We start from the raw sequence: 24,012 nt of genomic DNA, 5'->3' as shown, positions 1-24,012 counted from the left end.
CAATTATCCTTTTAAAAGGTACACAAATGACAATACAACATTCACTGCACAACACACAGGTATACACCAGAATCCTGTTGAAGAATCAGCTTGGGAAAAATCCATTTTAATTTTAATATCCCAATGTTCCCTAAAGTCAGCCCCGTAAGAGAGCGAGCTTCCCAATTCACATATACATACAGAAGCTCACTTGCAAGAACAAAGTGTGCTCTACTAGGTATTTTAATGCCAGGCTAGTCAATCAACCTATGATTGGTTTCCACTGGGATTATCACATTCTTCACCACAGCCAAATGACACCAAGAAAGGTGCAAAATTCTTTCCTGCCTTTGGGAACAACTTTTTGTTTCAGAAAGTGGAAGTAATAAGCAGAGGGACAGCCATTTTAGACTTGATTCTGACCAACAGGAAGGAATTGGCTGCAAATCTGAAGGTGGAAGACCATTTGGGTGAAAATAATCATGAAATGATAGATGTCATGATTCTAAGGAAAGGAAGAAGTGAGAGAAGCAGAATAAGGACTTCAAAAAAGCAATCTTTAACAAACTCAGAGAACTGGTAGATAAGGTCCCATTGGAAGAAAATCTAAGGAATAAAGTAGTTTAGGAGAGTTTGCAGTTTCTCAAGGAGACAATATTAAAGGCACAATTGCAACTCTTCCAATGCGAAGGAAAGACAGGAGGAATAGAAAGAGGACAATATGGCTCCATCAGGAGCTCTTTAATGGGCTGAAAATCCAAAAGAATCCTACACAAAGTGGAAACATGGACAAATTGCTAAGGAGGCATACAAAAGAATAGGACAAGCACGAAGAGACAAAAATCAGAAAGGCTAAGGCACAAAATGAGTTACACCTAGCAAGGGACATGCAAGGCAATAAGAAGTTATTTAAATACATAAGGAGCGAGAGAGAGATGAGACGAAACCGTAGGTCCTCATCTTAATGGGGAAGGAGAGCTAATAACTGATGACATCAAGAAGGCTGAGGTGTTGAATGCCTATTTTGCTTCAGACTTCACTGAAAAGGTTAATGGTGATCAGTTGCTCAATGCAATGTTAACAACTTAGGGAAAGAAAAGGTTAAAGAATATATACATAAGTTAGATGTACTCAAGTGAGCAGGTCCTGATGAAATTCCTCCTAGGGTACTTAAGGAATTAACTGAAGCAATCTTCGCACCATTAGTTATCTTCAAGAACTTGTGGAGGATGGGTGATGTCCCCCCAGAGGACTGGAGAAGGGCAAACATACCTATCTTTAAAAAGGGGAACAAAGAGGACCTGGGGAATTATAGACCAGACAGCCTAACCTTTGACACCTAGAAATATACTGGATCAAATTAACAACCAATTAGTGTCATCCTCAAGGTGCTTACAGTTATAAGGAATACCCAGCATGCTGAATCCATGAGCCTCTATCAAAAACTTTGAGTTAAAGGCTGTTTTTCTATATAAAGATAGATCCACCCCCAATTGCCATTCTAACTTTGGATGCCAAGCTTTATAAATATGGCAAAATAGGTCATGTACTGTATTAAGGGCTTGATCCTGTGGGGGACTTGGGCTATGCTACTGGGTGTAAAAGACTGGCAAAGTTGTCACAGTCTTTGGGACCTGGCCTCTGACTCTAGCAGACACCATCACGTTTCTCATCAGGAATCATCCACAAAAACAAATCACACCAAGCCAACCTAATTTCCTTCTTTGCCTGGGTTTCTGGCCTAGTGGATTGGGGAGGGAGAGGGGGGGTGATTATTTTGATTTTAGTAAGGCTTTTGACAAAATCCAACATACCATTCTGATAAGTAAACTATGGAAATGAGGTCTAGAGATGAAATTGTTATAAGATGGGTGCACAAGTGGTTCAAAGACTGTAGTTCATTGTCAAACTGGGGCAGCATATCTAGTGGGGGCCCACAGTGGTCAGTCCTGGGTTTGGTATTATTCAATATTTTAATTAAGGAGTTAGATAATGGAGTGGTGAGCATGCATATAAAATCTGCAGATGACACCAAGACAGGTGGAGTTGCAAGCACTTTGGAGGCAGGATTAGAATTCAAAATGAGCTTGAGAAATGGGAGAATTCATCTGAAATCAAGATGAAATTCAATAAAGACAAATGTAAAATACTTCACTTGGGAAGGAAAAAATCAGATACAACTACAAAATGGGGAACAGTGGTACAGCTGAAAAGGATCTGTGGGTTATAGTGGATCACAAACTGAATATGAATCAATAATGTGATGCAGTTGCAAAAAAAGCTAATATCATTCTGGGGTGCATTAACTGGAGCATCCAGTTAAGATGCAAGATACGGAGATAATTGTCCCACTGTATTCAGAACAGGCCTCAACTGAAGTACTGTGTCCCCTTCTAGGAGTCACACTTGAGGAAAAATGTGGACAAATGGGAGAGCCCAGAGGAGAGCAACAAAATGATAAAAGATTTAGAAAACCTGAGCTCTGGGGAAAGGTTAAAAAAACGGGGCATGTTTAGTTTCAAGAAAAAAAATGACTAAGGAGGGACCTGATGACAGTCTTCAAATATGTGAAGGGCTGTTATAAAAGGGACAGCGATCAATTGTTCTCCATGTCCACTGCAGGTAGGAGAAATAGTACTGGGCTTAATCTGCAGCATGAGAAATTTAGGTTAAATATTAAGACAAACTTTCTAACTATAGGGGTAGTTAAGAATAGGTTGGACAATCATCTGTGAGGGATGGTCTAGATTTATTTGGTCCTGCCACAGTACAGGGGGCTGGACTTGATGACTTCTCAAGGTCCTTTCCAGTCCTATATTTCTATGAAACATCAAATAAATCACCCTGATGATCAAGTAAATCACTTCCCATCCAATCCCTACAAGTGAACTTTACAAGTAAGGGGCAAACACATCAGCACTGACTGGGGCTTTAGGAAAGCAAGATGTGAACTGTATCCTAGCTGCATGGTCATGCCAAGTGGGGATGACACAAACTCAGTTTTAGCGCTTTACATTTATTCCAGGCTGGAATGATTTAAATCACCAAGTGGAAAATCTCAATTTAAATGATCTATTTTAATCAAACTTTTCCATTTGTAGTTCAGTTATTTTCTAAAGAAAGGTGCATTCTCATTGGCTTGTATAACCATTAAAACATGTTGATTTACAACTAAATAGAGCCTTTACACTAGATTTGTTACATCTTTTTGCTACCTAGGAGGGTACACTATAACTATATGCATATACTTAAGCAATTATATAGCTGAATATTTTCAGATTCTAATTATACATTTTTAGTATGTTAGAAAATGAAGAATGATGGGAAGAATCATAAATATTCATAATTTGAGCATATTCAGTCAGCTCTTAGGTAGAGAGAAGCTATGCAACACAAGTCTGAGACCACCAAGGTGGGCTCAGTGGATGATTCCTGATGAGAAACGTGATGGTGTCTGCTAGAGTCAGAGGCCAGGTCCCAAAGACTGTGACAACTTTGCCAGTCTTTTACACCCAGTAGCATAGCCCAAGTCCCCCACAGGATCAAGCCCTTAATACAGTACATGACCTATTTTGCCATATTTATAAAGCTTGGCATCCAAAGTTAGAATGGCAATTGGGGGTGGATCTATCTTTATATAGAAAAACAGCCTTTAACTCAAAGTTTTTGATAGAGGCTCATGGATTCAGCATATTTATCTTTTATTTAAATGTTTTAAAAGCTTATAATAAATGTAGACCTTAACATATTTGTATTAAATTCAGATTTTAAATGGGTTGATTTTTAAAGGAAAACTTAATTAATTTTTAAACCAGTTATTTAAAAAAAAATATATTGATTTTTATCCACCCTGTTTTATTCAGATTTTTTCACAACATTGCAAAACAAACAACAGAAATTAACATTAGGTTCTAAACTCTTCAGGACAGAGACCGTGTCTGCCTGTGTGTTTGCATAGAGGCTAGCAAAACAGAGCCCTGGTCCTGATTAGTGTCTGGGTGCTACTGTAATACAAATAATAAATAATCATGACTGCAGTCACACACATCTGACATGAGTCTTCAGACTTAATCTCAACCCCCAGGAGCCAAGATTGCCTCAGACTCTAACACACTCTCATAACTACTCCCATGGCTAAGCTATCGTGCTTGTAAATCTTGTAACCCTGAGAGTCTGGTGGGTAACACAAGTCTTCAGTGTATGTCCACTCACTGTTGTCGAGGGTGATGAGGAAGATCCTCTGGATCATGTGATTGATGTTGAGCTGTTCACACAGCTCCTGCTGGGAGCGGAAGGAGCGGCTGATCTCAGCCACAGAGTAGTCGCAGTCATCCAGACTCTCTGATACACTGTTATCCGAGTCATCTTGGCTGGCTGAGGTTTCATCTGCTGGAAAAGAGAAGATAGTAAATGAACATGTCTATGGCCGTGGAAGAAATTAACACTGTGGCATGAAGGGCAAGCAGTGCATCTCTGGGAACAAAAAGGGCTGAACTAACCCAAGGGAGCACTATCAGTGACATGCACAAGGCTTTCCCATCTTTGTGCTGCCACTGATTTCAAGCACCTACGCTTAGGTTTCTACATACAAAATAATGAACTATTCATTATCTTGCAAGCAGAGCAGCAAGCACACTATGGCTGTAGTGCAGTTCTGCTGAAGGCAGTGATGGTACAGGCTGGGATGTACAGCCTTTCTTTATAACCCTGCTCAGACCAGGGTTGGACAACAAGTTGATAAACCCTGTGTCCTGTCTACACACTATATTCATTGATTGCCAATGCCACTGCCGTGGAGAAGAGTTACAGGCCAATACACTGTTTGCACACCACGCTGAAGAATTAAGGAAGCAATGGCATTTTGTTTTATAGAATACAAAGTGCCATTTAAAAATATTTATCTGTGAAAAGACTGTCTGAACATAGGCACCTGCCAAACAGTGCAAGTCTTAGAACAAGAAACTTAAGCCTTTCACGTCAGATAAATTGCTACTGAAAAGCAAAGTAGACCTACCGTCACAACAAAATAAAATAGACTACTACTCTCTCTGGGGAAGAAACAAGTCACCCTGCCCATTCAGATTGGTTGGTGAATGGTCAAGGGGAGACATCCACACCCTTTCCCAAGCATTCTCCCCTCTTCTACAACTTGTCTTCTGCAATGGTGCATGGCCCAGTTCCTTCCTTGTCTTCCAAAAGACTCCCATATGGATGTGGTAAGACAAGAGTATTGCTTTAAATGATAATATTTAGACCTAATACACTAATGTCCATCTTTAGAACATTAATTCTTAAAGACTTCCTGTGACATAGTTGATATCATTATTCCCAAAATGGAGGCAGCAAAATTGATGCCAAGCACCCACAGCTCCCTGTGCTCAGCACCTCGCAGGGGGGGGGGGGGGGGGGGCGGGAAATCAAGGCACAAGTGACCTGGTCAAAGCAAGAGTCAGTGTTCAGTCTGGGATCAGAACTCAGGTGTTTCTGGCTCCCAGTCCTGAATTCAGACCAGACTTCTCCCCAAAGATGATTTTCTAGTGGAATACAAAAATGTTGTCTCAACAATTTAGGGCCTGATCCAAAGTCACTGAAGTCAACTGCAAGACTCCCAGTAAACTCAATGGGCTTTGGATCAGGCCTCAAGTGCACAAAGTAAGATGCTTTATTGACATACAAATAATACTGTGGCCACCTGACAATTCTGACTCCTGGCTCCTATACTACAAGTGTCCAGACCTGAAAAATATTTCTGTTTTTGGATGGTCCCAAACCAGCCCAGGGTACTGAACCTGAATAGTAAACGCATACCAGAGTATGATAACCTTACAGATATGTTGTTAGGGAAAACCCTCTGCAACTAGAGCTGCATTGTTTGGTCTCATTTCTCCTCTTACCAGTGAGCTGCCTCAGCTGCTGTTTTTGGATCGCTGCAAACTGCTTGGCATCAGCTAAAGAGCTGAAGAGGGCTGCAAAAGGGTTACTGGAGATGCTGTTGTTATTTTCTTGGTCTGTCATTTCACTTTAAAGTGTGCTCCATCCAGACGTGGGGAGAGGGGCTGAAGAAAGAACAGGTACGACAATTACAATGCAGAAGTTAACAGCAGCAGCTACAATTCTTAGTTTAAAAATAAAACCAGAAGTGCCTTAGTGGGGAGGATTTTTTCAACTAGGAATCCAAGATTTAAGACAATTTAACAACAACATCCAAGAACCCACTATTAAAAATAGCATGCTTGCTTTCACAGCTTTTAAAATTGAAGGAGTACACAAGCACTCTACCTTGATACATTTTTTAAATGTTTAAGGATATATTTTAACTCACTAACATTAAGCATTGAACTGAAACTGAAAAGAGCAAGGGAATTCAGTTGTACCTTACAAAATTCATTTCTTGTTAAGGTAACTTAGCACCTATTACAGTGAGTGATCTTACATGGAAACAGTCCTACAGTATTGCAGACAAAGGCCATGCCTACACTAGCATTAATTGGGAGACCACATCCATGGTGGGAATACTAATGGAGACAGGACACAGATGTTTTTACAGCAATGTTGTCTAGATCTGCTGTCACTGGTAAGAATGCTGGGATCTGGTCTATGCTAGCACTCCTACCATTTCAGCACTACAGGAGCTGTACCATGGAGAGAGATTCTGTAAAGTAAACTCAGGGCAGAAATACCCAAAGATGTCAGCTAATGGTGGAAAGGAAACCCAGTCCATTTGTTGATCCTTACTATTTCTTCTAAAAGTTATTTATTCCTCATCAGAGCATAAAAATAATCAGATGCAACACTCAGCAAACCACTCCACCTGTCCTTCCCTACAGAAATACAGGCAGTATAGAAAGCAACATAGCTTAATTTTAAGCCTAGAGTTTTGCTGGTTTACCATGGAATAACTTCCTAATCTGTAACACACGCAGCCAGATTTGGTTTTTAACGGAGGCAGTATTTCATTTATTAGGAACAGCCAAGGAACTAGCCTTGGCTGTTCCTATACTGGACTACAACATCCCTGTCAGACTGAAAGAGCAATTTATATTTATCCCCTTCTAGACATTTCAAGAGACCACGAATCGCAGCTTGTGGAATACTGCTGGGCACAAGTCAATCTAGTGCAAAGCCAAAGGACAAATTTACTCAGCCTGTTTACACAGCTGATACTTGCAGAAAAATTCAAGGACTCAAAGTCACAATAGCAGTAAGTACATTCCTTCTTTCCCCTCAATGGAGACAGAGTTCTGCATCAAATCACATTAATCAAGCTAGTGAAAAAATTTTAGCATTTAGGTTTATATGTATAAAAGTACTTGCTAATGTTTTATTTATTATATAGTGAAATGTCATTTAAATGACTGCTCTAACAGATATTCCCACACCCACTTTGTTGCTCTAAACATAGGTGGGCAAACTACAGCCCGTGGGCCGTCCTGCCCAGCCCCTGAGTTCCCGGCCGGGGAGGCTAGCCCCCCAGCCCCTCCCCTGCAGCCTCACCTCGCCGTACCACCAGTACTCTGGCCCACCACTCCTGTGGGGCAGCGCGGCAGCACGGCTGGCTCCAGCATGGTAAGGGGGCGGGGAGTGGGGGGGTTGGATAAGGGGCAGTCGGGGACAGTTGGATGGGGCGGAGGTCCGGGGCAGGGGGAGTTGGATAGGGAGTGGGGTCCCGGGGGGGGGCGGTGTGGATAGGGATCGTGGCAGTCAGGGGACAGGGAGTGGGGTGGGGGTTGGTTAGGGGGTGGGTCCTCAGGGGCGGTTAGGGTCAGGGGGTCCTGGGAGGGGGCAGTCAGGGGTCAAGGAGCAGGAAGGGGGGTGGTGGATGGGGGCAGGGGCCAGGCTGTCTGGGGAGGCACAGCCTTCCCTACCTGGCTCTCCATACAGTTGCACAATCCCAATGTGGCCCTTGGGCCAAAAAGTTTGCCCACCCCTGCTCTAACAGCTCTAATTCAAGCCAAAAAGTAGCTAATGTGCCACAACTTGCAGACAGAGCAAATGCAAGAAAACCCTAGAAGCACAATATTGTATAGAAGGGACTCCCAACATTCTTCCGGTGAAAACCCCCTTGAAAGAGATTGACATGCCCTCCCCATGTCTCCTCATGCCATGCATCACAGGTAGCTGCATCTTCCTTCTGACCATTCTCTCTCTCCTGCCCATATCTACCTCAGTGCTCTCTGTCCATTTCCTCTTTGCTTTCTAACTGTTGGGCTTTCTTGTTTTTGTTCTTATTCTGTAGCTCCCTCCTCCTTGTTTCCTCCAGGTTAGCATATCCATTGGTACTGGCTCCAGAGTGTTGGCGGACATATACTTCTGCTAAACTGCAGAGTGCCATAGGAGCACAGGAAGGAAACTTGAGTTAACCGTCTTTGAGAGCTGCTCCTGTGGTCAGCTTTGTTAGGCAAGGCAGAGCCACTGTGACAGCAGGGACACAAAGCAGGTGAAATTCAAGGCTCTATCACTGCTTTACCCACATCCACAAAAACGCATTTGGTTTGGTGGGGGTCATGCAACTTTCTCCACAGGCAGTGTTCTTCTCCTCTTCCTCATGCTCTCCCCCCTCACACACACACACTTTTCCTCCCTCCGCATCGCACACACAATTCAAAGAACCTGAGGATGGGAAACTTGTGCATGATAAACTGTTCCCATCATGCACCCAAAAAACATAACACCAGCACTTCCAGTCAGTATTTGCATGTGATGAGCAACTGATATCCTTTGTAAGGCCCTCTGAGATCTGATGAAAATCACCACATAAGAGCTAAGCGTTAGTAGGTGTAAACTTTAGCTCCCCAAAACTTTCGCTCTAAGCAAGTGAGCTCATACGCACAATGAGCGGTACAGCCAGTCTGTACGCTCCGTGTAGCCCTAAAATGAGCCAGGGCTCCCACTCGTAAGAGCAGCTCCATAGGGTCAGACCAATGAGCCTCCGAGCCCAGGAGCCCGTCTTCCAGCAGTGGGCAGTGCCAGAAGCCTCAGAGGAACCAGACCGTTATGAAGCGATCTAGCCCGTTGTCGGAGACTTAGGGTCGCTCAGACCCCCGGGGCGCATCCCTGGCTATCCTGGCGACCAGCCGACGAAGGACCTGGCCTCCATGAACTTACCCGCTTCTTCTTCAAACCCCGCTATGCCCCTGGCGGCCTCGGGCAGCCCCTGGCCGCCTCGGGCAGCGGCTCACAGGCGGGCAGGGACCTCAGCAGGCTCGGGGCCGAGCCCCGCCGACTCGGCCCGCGGCTCCCTTGCGGGGCCGGAGAGGGGAGCTGGGGCGCCGCCGCCGCCCGGAAGGGGCCCGGGCCCGGCCCGGCCCGGCAGCCCACCAGGCTCCCCGCGCCGCAGGCCGCTCCGCAGGCCCGGGGCGGCGCTTCCCTTGCGGGGCCGGAGACGGGAGCTGAGCCCCGAGCGGCCGCCGCCGCGGGAGGGAACCGAGGCCCGGCCTGGCAGCCCCCGCGCCGGGGCAGGGGGAGCAGGGGCTCCGCGGCGGGTCCCGGGCCGGCCCCGCCCCCCACGGGCCGCCCGCCACAGGGGCGGGGGCGGAGCAGCCGCTTCTTACCGGGGCCGGGCGCTTCCGCTTCTCACTCAGCCTCAGGCTGGCAACCGCCGACGTCACCGCGCCGCGCCGCGCGTCACCCCGCAGCGCCGGAAGCGCCGGGAGGCCGGGAGCACGTGGGTAGGCGCCACGTGTTGGGCGGGGCGGAGGGACCAAGCGCTCGTTTCTCACCCCCTCCCGCCCCGTAGCGGGGGTGGCTCTCGCGCGCCCCGGCCCCGGCCGTGCGGGACGGGGCCGGCGGAGCCGCGCAGTCCCGGGCTGGCGGCACCTCCCCGGGAGGCGCCCTCACAGCAGGCGCGCAGCGACGGGGGCCATCAGCGGGCGCCAGAGCTGTCCCAGGCCGTTGCCACGCCAGGCCTGATGCAGTCCCGGGCCGGGCTTCTGGGCACGCCCGAGCAGAGCCGAGGTCAGGGAGGGGTTTTCCTCCGCGGAGCATCAGTGCACAATTCTCCAGGGCTTGGTCTACGCTTAATACCTGGGCTTAGCTACCAGAGTCGGGTGTGGAAAAACACCCGCCTGAGCGACACAGGCGTGCTGACAAAACCCTTCTGTCCACACAGCTGCATCGGGGGAGAGAGCCGTGTCCGCATGGCACGGGTTGTTGGGGGAGGCGGTGTTCCGACAGTGACAGAAACATTCCTGAAGAAGAGCTCTGTGAATCTCGAAAGCTTGTATCTCTCGCCAACAGAAGCTGGTCTAACAAAAAAACATTACCTCACCCACCTTGACTCTAGAAAAATTCCTGTGGGTGTAGGCTGCCTGCAGGAGGAGGCTAGGTTGGTATAGCTATGCTGTTGTAGGCTCCATAGTGTAGACATACCCTAGGACTTGGGCTACACTTAAACGTTTGGTTGAAATAGCTATACTGTTTAAGGATGTGGAAAAACACTCCCTTGATTGACATAGCTTTGTCAACCTAAGGGAGATGCAGTTGTGTTGATGGAAGAGTGCTGTTGCTGTGCGGGGTGCTGCCTTCAGAGCTGGGCGCCCGGACAACTGCCGCTGCTCTCTGGCCACCCAGCTCTGAAGGTACGCACAAATGAGGGTGGTAATACCATGATGCCCCCCCCAAAATAACCTCCTACAACGCCCTTTGGGGTCAGGACCCCCAATTTGAGAAACGCTGGTCTCCCCTGTGAAATCTGTATAGTATAGGGTAAAAGCACACAAAAGACCAGATTTCGCGGTCTGTGATGCATTTTTCATGGCCGTGAATTTGGTAGGGCCCTATTTATAGATCACTTTTCATCCAAAGGGCTTTGTGAACTCTGTATATCTGTCTGGCTATGGATCCCCTTATACACACCATTAGGCATCCTGAATTGTAATTCGACAAGGACACCAGTTACTGTTACAGTGTGGCAAGGTATTGTTAATAATCTCAAGTGGTAAGGCCCTTATCACTTAGGGCTAGATTTTTAAAGGTATTCAGGCAGCCATTGGAAATCAGGTGCCTAGGCACTTTTGAAAATCCTACCAGGTCCCTAGCTGCATCTTTAGGTGCCTAAATACCTTTGAAAATCTGGTCCTTTAGTTTTTACATTTCACCCGAATTAAGAAACTCAGCCCATCATCTCCTAGTACTGTGGTGGATCAGTGGGTTCTCTATTAACTCAGGGACCACATACAGAGCTAATCAGAAATTGGATTTTCTGTAGTGCGTGGGTTTTCCTTAAACAGACTTGCTTCAAAGTACTGACCCCACCCAGATCATTTTTGCTCATCAAAGCTGAGATCACCCGCACAAACTGATTAGGTTATTTTAATAATTGTGTAGCAGCTGAAAAGGAACAGAGGGAAAGTCCTGTACAATGTTTTCACAGAGTTCTCACTCTGGTTTAAAAATGATTCCCCACGAGGTGGAACTGTTTCAACACAAATCATTTCTAATAAAACACTGGCTTGGTTTGCAAATAAGTAGGTATTTTGCTCATTTGCAGGCACAGACATGACTGCCAGGAATCACAGGAGCACAGTGAGAAGAACCTGGACTTCAATATTGTGTGTTTCTACTGGGGTCCCGCAGGGATCGTTTCTTATCAGTGACCTGAGCGAAAACATAAAATCACCGATAAAGTTTGCAGGTGACACAACAATGGGGGAGTGGTAAATAATGAAGAGGACAGGTCACTGATACATGGTAATTGTGATCTCTTGGTAAGCTAGTCACAAACAATATTTTCTCTGTATTTGGCACTGGTGTTGTGGCCACTGGTGGAGTACTGTGTCCAGTTCAGGTGTCAACAATTCAAGAAGGATGTTGATAAATTGGAGAGCGTTCAGAAACAAACCACGGGAATGATGAAAAGATTAGAAAATATACCTTATATTAATGGATAGAGCTCAGTTTATTCATTTTAACAAAGAGAAGGTTAAGGGGTGACTTGCTCACAGACTGGAAGTACCTACATGGGGAACAAATATTTATAATGGGCTGTTCGATCTAGGAGACAAAATTATAACAAGATCCAGCAGTTGGAAGTTGAAGCCAGACAAATTCAGACTGGAAATAACATGTAAATTTTTAATAGTAAAGGTAATTAACCATTAGAGCAACTTACCAAGGATTGTGGTGGATTCTCCATCACTGGCCATTTTAAAATCGAGACTGGATATTTTTCTGAAAGATATTCTAGTTCAAACAGTCATTATTTTGTGGGAAGTTCTCTGGCCTGTTACACATGAGGTCAGAGTAGATGATCACAGTGATCCCATTTGGGCTATGAATCTATGGATATTGCTGCAAAGGGCTTTCTTGGGAATCACTGCTGAACACAAAAGTGGGCAACAATAATATTAAAGCAAACACATTTGGTGGGAAATGGCTGCACTAATCCTAAAGTCAAAGAACTAAGTTAATTGTGCTTAGATACCACCAGAATATTGTATGAGCTAGCTAGTGTGCATATGCACTATTCTCATGTGCTGGATAGAGTAGGAACTGCTTCATGTGTCACAGCTTATACCTCTGCTTATACCTCTAACAGCAGTTCTCCTTGAGCTCCCTTCTAGCCTATGCTTCTGGAGCAGCAGGACCTGAACTCTATCCCTGCTGCAGCTGAGAAAGTTGGAGTGGCAGGGCTGTGTGTTAACCCTGAAGTCCGAGGTGGCCACAGATATTTTTACAGTACGCTTGTGTAATTCAGCTCATCCTATACCTGAGAAAATGCCCATTGGGTATGATTGGACCTAAAGAAGGTAGCTGCACTATGGCTACTTTGTGGAGATGCCCAAGTTAGGCGCAATTTTCCTTCTTTGTTTTTAGTGGGAGAATCTTTTATTTGCAACTGAATACTGTGCCCTGATCTGCGTTGGTAGCAACTTTGGTGACCGCGAAACAACTTCGGTAACAACCCTGACGTCTTTAAGCTGACGTTCTTAGGGGAAAGAAGACAGAGGCTTCCACCCCTAGGCTTCCTGTTGCCAACATCTGAGAAGGCTCTTGATACTGGTTTCACATCTCTCTGCCGTTTAGAAAAGATACCTTTGATTGAATTAGATTTTTAAACCGGGTGAAGTAATTTTTCCTAAACTAGTGAGGAAATAACCGCAGTTGCATTTTAGTGTTAAGGAGAAGGACCATGGGGAGACATGGGTATCTGGTCAGTGTAATAATGGTCGGATTTATCATCAAAGGTAAGATCTTCAATCCTGCATTATTAATAATTAATTACTATTTTACTACCATAATGCCCCAAATGTGTTCAGTATTGTAAAGACATTGTAAGAAGACCGTCCCTGCCGTGAAGAGCTAACAATCTGTAAGACTGAACACAGACAAATAAATGGAGGGGGAAGGTGTACAGCCAGATAGATGGATAGGCAAGCAAAGCTGTGAGAGTTAGGGCTGGCACACAACTTGTTAGCTGCTTTTTAAGAAATACATTCTTATCTGTATTATATAGATTTGGTTTTGGAGGTTGTTTTTTGGCTGGGAGATGGACTCAACAAGACCTAATGGGCCTTTTCCATCTCTGCTGTTTGTGCTTTCCGTGAACATTAAGCTCACTCACAAAGTTTAAGGGGGGGAAAGACCATGTGGTGATATAGTTTGGCAAGTAACTAAAAGATGATCATTTTAAATACTCTGTGAGACAAACTCAAATATTGTGACCAAGGATAATTGTTTGTAGCAGCCTTGTACCATACTGAGTTGTATCATTTTAGGCAAATAAGCCATACAATGTTTTAATCTCTTTTAATATTATATAGTGTGTAAAGTTTGTGGAGTTCACTGGAAAGTGCATACATATAACAAAGGGAAGCAATCCCTTTTTCCCCAAGTGTTTTTTTGCCTAATGCAGCCTCACTTCTCTTCAGATGTAGTCAGTAGGTTTGTGATGTGTTTTGTTGGTGTTAGTGGAACTTTGGGCCACATTGTGCCCTAAGTTACACACTATTTCAATCAGAGGAATTGCACAGAGTATGCGTTGGGTATGTTTTGCCCCTTTGTGTTATCCGTTCTTGTTCATGGCTCTAAACGTGGGACGTGATTGCTGAACACATCCCAAATGATGGTGAAATTTTAACATTTAGCACCTCTGCTGAGTGCAGGTAAAGATTAAAGGTTATTTTAAATTAATTAGATTAGATTAATATTTGTATCTTTGATTTGTGCAAAATGTGTTTATATGTTTGAGTTTGAAGAGACATCTGCATTTTATTTCATCTGACTTATAGAATACATATGTTTGACAGGCTCTAAGTGCACATACAAAGGTTAAAAACAAATAGTTCCTTATTGCCATGTAAATAGATTTCCCCTACTCCAAAAAACCTTGGCATGCTCCCTTCAGTCAATCCAGCCCTGGAAAAAAGTTTGAGTGGATCGCTGAGCCGTAAGCCACAACGATGAAGGAGTTGGTCTCCAATGCGCCGATTGGGTAGCGAGTTCTAGAATCACTAAAGCCTACATTTTAAAACATGGCCAATGCATTTGGGTGACTCAATTTTTGGGTGCCCAGTTTCAGCCAACCTGGGCCTGATTTAGTATCCACAGCTCTCATTAATTTCAGTTGGAAGTGTGGGTACTCAGCGCTGCTAAAAATCAGGCCCCGGAGAGCTCAAACCAGACACTGAAAATCAGTGGCCACTTTTGAAGATGTTGGTCTTTATAACTAAATGGAATCAGGAACATAGGAATTGCCAGGCCTGGTCTGAGCAGGGGCCCAGATAGCCCTGTATCCTCTCGCTGAGACTGGCTGGTTTCTTCCTATGTCCTGTCGTTATTTCCTGAAGCAGGAAGGTTTGTGACACTTCTAAATTACATTTTTTCTTTTTCCCCTCAGGTGTGGTCACACAAGAGACTTCAGGTAAAAAAACGTACAGAACTCATTTAAAGCCCTTTTTGATCAGGGTTGGATGGAGGAAACATTTTGTTCTTGAAAGTCACAGAGGGTGGCTATTTCACAGATAACCGTGGCATCCAGGACTCTGCATCCCATGTTTGTATTAGAGCTCATTGGGGAGGGAGGGGGACTTGGAGGGGGCACAGGTGGTCATTATTTATGCCCTGCTTGCTCTGGGGATAAACACAAGGCTTCAGTCTCTAGGGCGGTCAGTGTCATACCTTTCACCTGTGCAGCATGCTCACTTCTGTAGTAATCATTCTGAATAGCAGGGCATCGATTCATGTCCCAAGGAAAGAAAGCACATTACAAGAGACATATATAATAAGGTAAGCCCATGATGGTGACTTACTAGCTTGTATAGTGCCTGTTACAAGCCCAGTCTGCCTTACAGTAGGACAGACTGCACCCTGATTCACATTAGGCCCTATCCTGCCCCCACTGCAGTTGATGGCATCACTCCTATTGACGTCGCTGGAAGCAGGATTGGGCCCACGACTCTCAGAACTGCCTTCCTGAGCGTGGGTGCGGAGCAATACTAGGCAGCAGCTTAGAGCAGGAAAAGCGAATAACGGAAAAGAGCCAGTTCCTCACTCATGGGATATGAGGCCTCAGAATCCAGTCCAGCATGTGAATTGTCACCATAAGGGCTGATGGACAAATCGCTCTCAGTCCTGTCCAGTGGGGAAACCAAGAACTGACAATTGTCCAAACTGGTCCAACAATGAATGTAAAGGTCTCGCTTCTGATCCCTGATCACCCCAGTGTGGATCAGTAACAGCCCCACTGAAGTCAGCAAAGTTACTCCAGGGCAAAACTGATGCAAGTGAAGTCCGAATCAAGCCCAACATTGTGGTAATCAGTGCAATTAATGGGGAAAAGCACAAGCCTACAGAATGAAGCTGTTTGGGCCAGTTCTGCCCCTGTTGCCACGTGAAAGACTCATGAAGAGGAGAAACAGACTATTAAGACCCCGACCCTGCAGTGAGTGCACTACGTTCACACAGGACCTCATTGACTTAAAACACTGCAAACTCAAAAACAGAGAGAGAAAACATCTTTTTATCTTCTCCAGCTGCAGTCATCTGACGTGAATAAAGCTCCACAGAGAAGTGAGATTTTTGAGTTGGGAGCTGTCTCTTTAACTGAATGTCTAGTTTGCAGTTACCTTTTGATATTGCTTTGTTCGTAGCAATGTATTTAATTATTATTATTCAATATTTGTTTGTGTAGTTCCTCAAAGCCTCTTTCTGAGCTCTTTTAAAAATGAAATTATGATTATTGTTTTTAAGCATGGCACAGAAAAGGGAGTGAACAAAGTCCCCACTCCAGGCAGTTTAATATCCATTAAGCTATTGATTAATAATTATTTTAGCAATAAAATGTATTTATCTCATAATAATTTAGAATATAATTGCAATCTGAATATAAGCAATTAATAATACATATATAAATATAGGGACAGACCTCAAGCCAGCCTATCTTTGTGCAGTCAAAGATTTTGAACCTCCAAATAATTATGGCTGCGTTTTTGAACTGGTGACAATTGAGTGTGCAAGTAGCAGACACAGAACTACCTGATTTACAAACACAAACAAGCACAGGAATTAGACTCCTCGACTGGAGGTGACTGAAAAATGGTGTGTGTGTGTGTTGGAGGGGGTGTAATCCAAATTCTCAGCTGTTTCTGTGTTGCCGCGGCCCTTGCAGTATGCGCTGCACTGCTCTCATTGTCAGTGCTCAAACAACAACAATCCTAGTAACTTTATTTTGTGTTCTGAAGGCTGGGGAGTAATCCCCATGGGCTCGACCCTGCCCCCACAGAAGACACATTTTGTGAATCTTACACTGTTTTCATTGTAATCAGTTTTCAGTTAAAGAGCTGACCACAGAACTATCTTTTGCAAACCGGTTTGGCTGATCTCTGCACCATTTTTACTTTAAAAACTTGTTAAAAAATTCCGGCTGCCATCACTAATTATTAATAGCCCGGAATCTGCAAACCCTTTCACTTACCATTCAGCCTGTGTTTAAGGGTGTGCAGGATCAGGGCCTCACATCCACACCCAGAATTTACTGCAGGTCAAAGGATGCTGGGCCAAATTATTTTGTGCCTGAGTGAAAATCTCCCTGATAAAATGTCAGTTGCAATATTATATTAATAAGTACTGCATAATGATATTAGATGCTGCTAATTAAGGACCTGATCCTACAAACACTTCTTATGGATGTACAGCTTACTCCGACCATCACTAGTTCCATAGGGGCGAGTAGGACTACTCCCAACAGTAGGCACTGTCCCAGGAGTTGTGTTGGCAGAATCGGGCCCAGAGTTGTTATTTATTGCGAATAATTGACACAATATAACAACATGATTGATTTATTAATATAATCAATGGTTTTATATATCTATATCTATGTAGCTATAAACTGAATTGTATACCTAAATTATAACTGACTGTTATAGCTATCACTGCATTATCAGGGATATTTTCTCAGTTTGAACACCTTTATTCAGGGGTTTCTATGAGACGCCATCTCTGTCTCACTGGGAAATGGCTCCTTTCTAAGTGCTTGTATAAGAGACCTCTGTTCTGAACCTCGGTTACCGATGACAACTCAGCCCCTAGGCTGCTTTGTACCTATCACTTCCCAGCCTTCGTTTTTGTTTTACAGCAAAAATAAAGGTGGAAAGGCGTGGCCGTGACGCAGTCCTGAAGTGTGAGGGGGCTCCAGGCCTGAAATCCAATATAACCTGGTGGAAAGATGGAACTCAAATAGAGAGAATGGGAGAAGAGTTGAATTTGGGCGCGGAAGCAAATGACCCGAGAGGAGTTTATATGTGTCATAATTCCAGTCCTCTACAAGTGTATTTCCGAAGTACGTTCACCAGTCTAAAAAACTAGAGCTGGCTGGAATTTTTAACTCCAAACTTTTTTTTTTTTTTTTTGGATGAAGAATGGCCTTGTTCTGGAAACTAAAGTTTTCAAAATTTTCTGTGAAACACACCTGCCATGTCTCCATTAGCTCTCTGTAAGGCTGCAGCAGTGGCAGATGTGTGTGTTTCTCTGTCCCCAAATTTCCCCCCAGGCTGTGTGTCTTGGAAGGAACCATCCTGCATTGGCCCAGTAGGGGAGGGAGGAGACTGGATAATCTGCTTGGGCTCTTCCACCTCTGAACTCTAACTTTCAGTGCTCAGCCAGAAATCTCAGCACTTCTCAGACTGGGCCTTGTGGGGGCCTGGGGCCCCAGTGTTCAAAACTGGCCTCTGGGCAGCAGGCACTAAGATGTGCACTTGTGCCTGGGCAGGTGCCTGTTTGCGTGGGTGGTTCCTGGGTCGCCATGCACACTGCATGATTGCTGAGCTGATTCACTCCACGCCCATTCTGCAGCTCGTTCTGGACCGGCCCTGTGGCTCAGGTGGAGCTAGTGCTCTGCCTGACACACCAGAAACCCTGCTCCCTTCCCTATCCCAACCTTGCTCTCCCACTGCTGGCTGCGAGCCCTGCCTTGGTCAGAGAATGGGAGTTGCTGAGCAGTGACTGTTCTGTTTGGTCAGCATTGTGCTGGTAGGCTCCCTCGGAGGTCCTGTCCAGTCACCTTTGGCTGAGTGGGGCTTAGAGGTGGGAGAGCAGAGGAATGTGTGTGTGTTAGGGGGGTTCTCTTTCTAACTGGGCAGCAGAGAGGCCTTGTAGGGGGAACAGAGAAATCCTCCGGGGCTCTCCTGCTGGCTTGCTCCCTGTGCTGCTGTGCAGGTGACGGGTGGGTGTGGGGCATGGAGAGTTGTGCCCGGTTCTCAGTACTCTGTGTTGTGTCTGTGGCTTTGCAGTGTGCCAGAATTGCATCGAGTTGGATGCAGCCACCATCTCAGGGATCGTGGTAGCTGATATCATCGCCACGGTCTTCCTGGCAATCGCCGTGTACTGCATCACCGGCCAAGACAGTGGCCGTCTCTTACGAGGTAAGATGGGGGGGGTCCCTCTGTCCAGCTCGGGGGAGGGGTGTTTCTGCTGCCCAGCGCAGGAACAGGGAGTGTCTGGTCATCTCCACTAACACCAGGGTGAAGGATGGCTGGTCGGACAGGACTCGCTGTGCAGTATCCCTGGGGTCTTTCCATCACACTCAACGCACATGATGCTGGCTTGGTGCCTGGAGCTCCTACATGACACCGACATGCATGACTCAAGGACTGCATGTCAGCCTGTGGGGAGGGAGTGTGAGGGTGTCTGCGCGTGTAATTGTGTGTCTGCATGTTGCTATGGGAGACTGTCATCTGTGCGTGTGCGTATCTGCCTGAGCCAGGGGGTAGCAGCAGGAGACACTGTATTTTGCAGGTTTCAGAGTACTTCACAAACTGTGTAGTCAGCATGTGGGAATGCAGCCATACCTGGCATGGAGGGCAGCAGCCAACACAGAGCACAGTTGGGGAGAGGTGAAATTTTGGGCAGACACATTAGGGTAAACCTCAAGGGAATGCCTACATTTGGCTTTTGTGCAATAGTTTCCCACCTTTGCTACTGCTAGCTTACCTCTCCCAACAGATGGGACAGTGGGAATCCTAGTGTAGATAGGGCTCCTGTAGCTCTCAGCATTGTAAGCACCATGTTATTGACCCAGTGACACCAGTAGATGTTGGCTGTTTCTTGACAACAGCGCCGCACTGGCGGAGCTGAACTAGTGGGAGCAATAAGTGAAATTTTAGCAGAACAGGCGTAGTTTGAACAAAACTCTATGCTTAGCAAAAGCAACGTGTTCCCAGCTGTCCATGGAGAGCAGAGAGGGGTCCTGGGCCCGCTGCCCTGCACCTGGTGTCGCTGTTACCATCCATGCACAGGAAGTGTGGGATGGGTATGAAATGCCCCTGAGTCAGACTGGTGGCGTTGGACCCCGTGCTGTGCAGGTGTGAGTGGTGGGTACAAGATGCAGAGTGGGGGAGAGAAAATCACCACTTGGGGTCATTTGAAAATGCTGCCCTCCCCTGGAGCTTCCCACTGACCTTTCCTTGATTTATTTTAGCTTCTGACCGACAGAACCTGATCGCCAATGAGCAGCTCTACCAGGTGAGCGATGAGGGGTTGCTGGGCCAGCCTTTCACGTCCCTTAGTGCTCGGAAATCCGGACTGGTGTATGGAGGGATCGCTTAGGGCCTGGAGAGGCCCCGGGCCTTGCTTGTGATTTAGATTTCTACAGAGCAGGTGTAGAATGCTCCCACCAGGGTGAATGGAAGTGAGGGAGGGTCTGACTTGGTCGTGATGCACCCCCTCTTTGCCAGGTGTAAATGATCATCCTGGAGCAGCTGGCCCCAGTGCACACACTGCTGCTGGGACGCCCTTTGGCTGTGCCCCTTCCCACTTCCTGCCCTGCGGCTGGAACAGGGCGCCGGAGGCGTTGGAACAGTTTTTACAGTGCGGGTGCTGAGAGCAATTGAATCAAACTGTGAACCCTGCGTGTGAGGGAAACCCCATCAAGCCGCGGGTGCTGCTGCACCCCTGGTTCCAGCACCCCTGCAGAGTGCTGGCTGCTTAAGCTCAGGGAGTGCCTAGCTGGCTGCTTAAGCCAATTGTACCACCCCTTTGCCCTTGCACAGTGACAACCTCCTGAGGGTTGAGCCCCAGGTGCCCCTCCCTGCCTCTCATACTTTCAGGCTGAGATTAAATACCTGCCTTCTCACTGAAGCAGGCTGAGCTGTGCAGAGCGCCTGCAGTAGTGGGGGCAGGAAGGGCTAAAGCAGCAGTGCGCTCCCAAGTACCTGTCTGGGAGATCACAGACACATCCAGGCACAGGCTCCCCCCAGACATATGTTAGGCACAGATACCCAGATGTGCACAGGCTGATTCATTTGCTTGTATCATTTTTTTTGCTCCCCCACCACCTGAAACTGGTGCCAGCTACTTTGCCCCAGCATTGCAGGAGAGGGCAGGGAAAGGCCAGCAACAGTAAGATGAACTAGCATATGGAGAAGTGAGCTGACCAGGTACTGGTGGGAAATCAGCACTGGCTGGCCTCCTCCTCCCAGCTGGTTCTGAGATAAGTAACTCTGCTCACTGGGAACTCAGGGACTGGGCTGTGATATGTGGGTGCAGGCAACATCTCCTCTGTTCTGAGGCTGCCTGTTTCCTACTGAAGCTTTGAATGCAGAGGATATGGGAGGTGCTGTCTGTGCCCATTTATCCTATCAGAATCCCAAGCTCCCAACTCGTGGGGTCAAATACCATGGTGGTGGGCGCAGTGTAAGACTCTGAATAGCAGAGAAACACTTTAAAAAGCAGCCTTACCTTCTCCTTTCCTCCTAGCCCCTTGGTGAGCGGGACAATGAGCAGTACAGCCGACTAGGAGTTACCAGGACTCGCAAATGAGAAGGGAGAGCACCTGGGGGCTCATCAACTGTGACCCTTGGCCCTTTATCCTGTCTCTTTTCCACATGGGAGCCAACAATATTGGGGAATCCTGCTGCCTTCGATGCGGCCAACAAAGCCTTCACTCTGCAGCTCGGTGGCCAGAAACCATGGTGATGGGTGTCTCACTAATGTGTCTAAGAAATAGATGATCTCTGCTCGCAGGTGATCCTGGGCCTTGCTTGTCTGAAATCCCTCTGGCTCCCTGCAGTGCAGAGGGGGCTCGTAGAGCTCTCTGCTTTTTGTGATGCTTTTGCTTTGGCAATAAAGAGGCTTTGCCCGGGCTGGTGAGAGGAGCAGAATCCTACCTAGCTGTCCTCATTCCAAGTTTGCCATTGCAGGCAGGCCTGCAGCTGATGGAGTGTCCTGTCTGACAGGACCCCATCTGAACAGTAATGGGCCCTTCCCGAGTGCAACAAGCCGAACTGGTGGGGGGCTTCTGCCTGGGTGTGGAGACTGGTTGTGCTGGGCTAGCGGTTGGTGGTTGTTAACATGGTGTGGGAGAAAAACACTGAGGCTGGGGAGCGGGGGCAGGGGAGAGACACCAAGCAACTATAAACTGTCTGCGAGTGCCTGTGGCAGGAAGGGGGGGTGTTGTGGCTCATTGAAGGCTGGGAGCCAGGGCCCAGGTTCCCATTCCTAGTGCTGGGAGACCATGGACAAGTCACTTACCCTTCGTTTCTGCGCCTCAATCCACTCCCTGTACCTGGGGGCTGGGGATATTGGCCCACCTTGTGGGGGTTTCATCTTTATAAATCCTTGGGGAGGGGAGAATCGCTCTGAGTGGGGAGAATATCGTCACCCCCCTGGCACGAACTGCACCGCAGCAGCTTGATCCACACTGCTCCCCTAATGGTGCACCTAGACCTACTTGTGCCCTGGCACAGTTCTTGAAAGTGTCAGTAAGACCGGGCCCTCCTGCAGCGTCTTCCATCAGAGGGCTGCAAAGTGCAGGACAGCCCCTCCGCCCCCTGTGATCTGGCTGGGGCTGGGGGGAGTTGTTTGTACCAAAATAAGTTTGGTTTTACGTGTGCAAGTTTCCACTTCCGACTGAAGCCGTCAAGGCCCCGACGGCCAGTGCCTTCCCCCAGCACACACCCAGGCTGCGAGCTGGCCTGATCGCTTGGTGGCAAACCATCAGCACTAAACCTGGGGGTGCTCTGAGCTGGGTGTGCTGCTGCTGGAGAAGGGGCTGATACAGGCTCCCCGCAAGATCAGATATGGGTGTGCTGTGGCCGAGGAGGAAACGGAAACAGCAAGAGCTCAGAGCAAAACAAGCTGCAGAGGAGCTGCTCACGCACGACGGGGGCAGGGCAGAGCACTCTCCGTCAACAGGCAGGGATGATGGTGCAAAACGAGCCAAGTCTGCTCAGCCCCCCTCCACCTTAGGGGGCTCTGGGGATGCCGCTGGTCAGCCTGCTCCTCCCATTGCCCACAGAGGGTAACTTCTAGCCCTTTTGTTTCTGTGGCTAGAGGGGACACTGCTAAAGAGACAAGCCACAAAGCAGACTAAAGGTCTTAGGGCATGGTGTTGCCCCACTCCAACCCTGCCTCTCAGGGTGATTACAATTGGTGGCCCAGTTGTCAGTCTGGGATGGGGGATTTCTTCCGAGCTGGGGCCCAGCTCTGCCCTCTGTGACCCTAAATAATAGTGCAGTGTTTCAGGTGGGCAAGGGATGGAAGCCCCATTCTACGGATGGGGAAACTGAGGGGTAGAGAGGGGCAGGGTCTTCACCAAGGCCAGGTGGTGTGTCAGAGCAGAAGTCAGGTGTTTGTCTTCCCTGTGTCAGTCACAGGGAAATCCCTGCCCAGCATCTGCCCAGGGCCCTGTCTAGTTGAGCAGAGGCCTGTTTCCTGCACTCTGGCCCGACGTTCTTTGTGGGCTGTGGTGAAGGGGCAGAATTGGCTGGGGTTTCTCTGGTCAGCGAGGGGAGGCGAATGATGGGCTGGTCAGGGCAGCACGAACCCACCGCAGCGTGTCCTCGGAGCAGGAGACAAGCAGGGTTGGCCTCAGGCCAGGTACGAGTGAGTCCAAGTGTCCTGTGTGTGCATTGTTAGATCCACCCCCTGGCTGGTTTGTATCCTCACCCAGCACCCTCTGGGGACCCAGCTGTAGGTGGCAGTTAGGTTCCTGAGCAGCATGCCCCCGTAAGAGCTCTCCTGCCAGGTTGGAGCCAGTCGGAGTCCTGGGGATTTCTCTAGGATCCCAGGAGCAGTTGTTTAACCCCTTGGTTGCTTGTTCTTGGGGAAAGTTCTTTGCTCTTGTGATACATGATTACAGCTGCCTGGCCAAGCATCGAGAGCCTGAGGCTAGAGAACAAGAGGGACTGAGTGACGGAGCAAAAAGCAGCCGAGTCCCAGCACCTGCACTGCCTCGATGTCTGTAAGTGTTGGCCTTTGGAAAGCAGCCTGGAACATACAGGCCTCATGTTAGCAGGGCCTCTTTAGCCATCAGGGCACACAGTTCCTGTCCCACATGCCACACCTACAGTGTGGAAAGGACATGTGCAGGGGAGGGAATCATGCTGCCTGGTCAGGGAAACACTACGGGATCATAAGTGCCTTTCTCCTCCTTCCCAAAAGCACCCAATGGGGTGTGAAGCAGGGATAGACAGATTCCTTGGCCCTCCTAGGAAAGTCTGGGAGGCCTGTGTCTCAGGATCTGACTGCAGGGCTCCTTAATGTCACAGAGGTTAGTTTTCTGCATGCCCGTAGAACACAGTGTCTGGATTGACAAACGTG

General features: G+C 47.4%; 2 protein-coding genes across 7 annotated transcripts in view; one reads left to right on the top strand and one right to left on the bottom strand.

The window, feature by feature from the left end:
- The window catches only part of UBE4A (ubiquitination factor E4A), a 30,732-nt gene extending 21,125 nt beyond the window's left edge, over positions 1-9,607 (bottom strand). The window contains exons 1-4 of one of the 6 annotated variants that reach the window (XM_073320949.1): positions 9,531-9,582; positions 8,143-8,297; positions 5,874-6,035; positions 4,192-4,368 (exon numbers count right to left, since the gene is read on the bottom strand). In XM_073320949.1, coding sequence (XP_073177050.1) covers positions 4,192-4,368; positions 5,874-5,994 — 298 coding nt within the window. In that variant the 5' untranslated portion in view covers positions 5,995-6,035; positions 8,143-8,297; positions 9,531-9,582. Of the gene's footprint in view, positions 1-4,191; positions 4,369-5,873; positions 6,036-8,142; positions 8,298-9,084; positions 9,473-9,530 lie in introns of those variants that run through there. The other 5 variants (XM_073320948.1, XM_073320947.1, XM_073320946.1 and 2 more) reach the window with 5 other exon arrangements.
- Positions 9,608-12,910: 3,303 nt separating this feature from the next.
- LOC140901669 (T-cell surface glycoprotein CD3 gamma chain-like) lies at positions 12,911-21,577 on the top strand. The gene is made up of 6 exons (XM_073320914.1): positions 12,911-13,163; positions 14,816-14,839; positions 17,552-17,755; positions 18,705-18,836; positions 19,892-19,935; positions 21,169-21,577. Exons 1-6 carry the CDS (start codon positions 13,109-13,111, stop codon positions 21,229-21,231), a joined length of 522 nt encoding a protein of 173 aa, XP_073177015.1. The 5' UTR covers positions 12,911-13,108; the 3' UTR covers positions 21,232-21,577.
- The last annotated feature ends 2,435 nt before the right edge of the window (positions 21,578-24,012 follow it).

This window comes from Lepidochelys kempii, chromosome 22, assembly GCF_965140265.1.
Source record: "Lepidochelys kempii isolate rLepKem1 chromosome 22, rLepKem1.hap2, whole genome shotgun sequence".
Taxonomy (NCBI): Eukaryota; Metazoa; Chordata; order Testudines; family Cheloniidae; genus Lepidochelys; species Lepidochelys kempii.
Note: the sequence above shows the minus strand (reverse complement) of the source record. Positions and strands in the feature narration are given on the sequence as shown.

Coding starts and splice junctions, on each gene's coding strand:
- LOC140901669 (XM_073320914.1), top strand. CDS start 13,109: ATGGGGAGACATGGGTATCTGGTCAGTGTAATAATGGTCGGATTTATC. Junction 14,840..17,551: donor GGTCACACAAGAGACTTCAG/GTAAAAAAACGT, acceptor TTTGTTTTACAG/CAAAAATAAAGGTGGAAAGG. Junction 18,837..19,891: donor CAGTGGCCGTCTCTTACGAG/GTAAGATGGGGG, acceptor GATTTATTTTAG/CTTCTGACCGACAGAACCTG.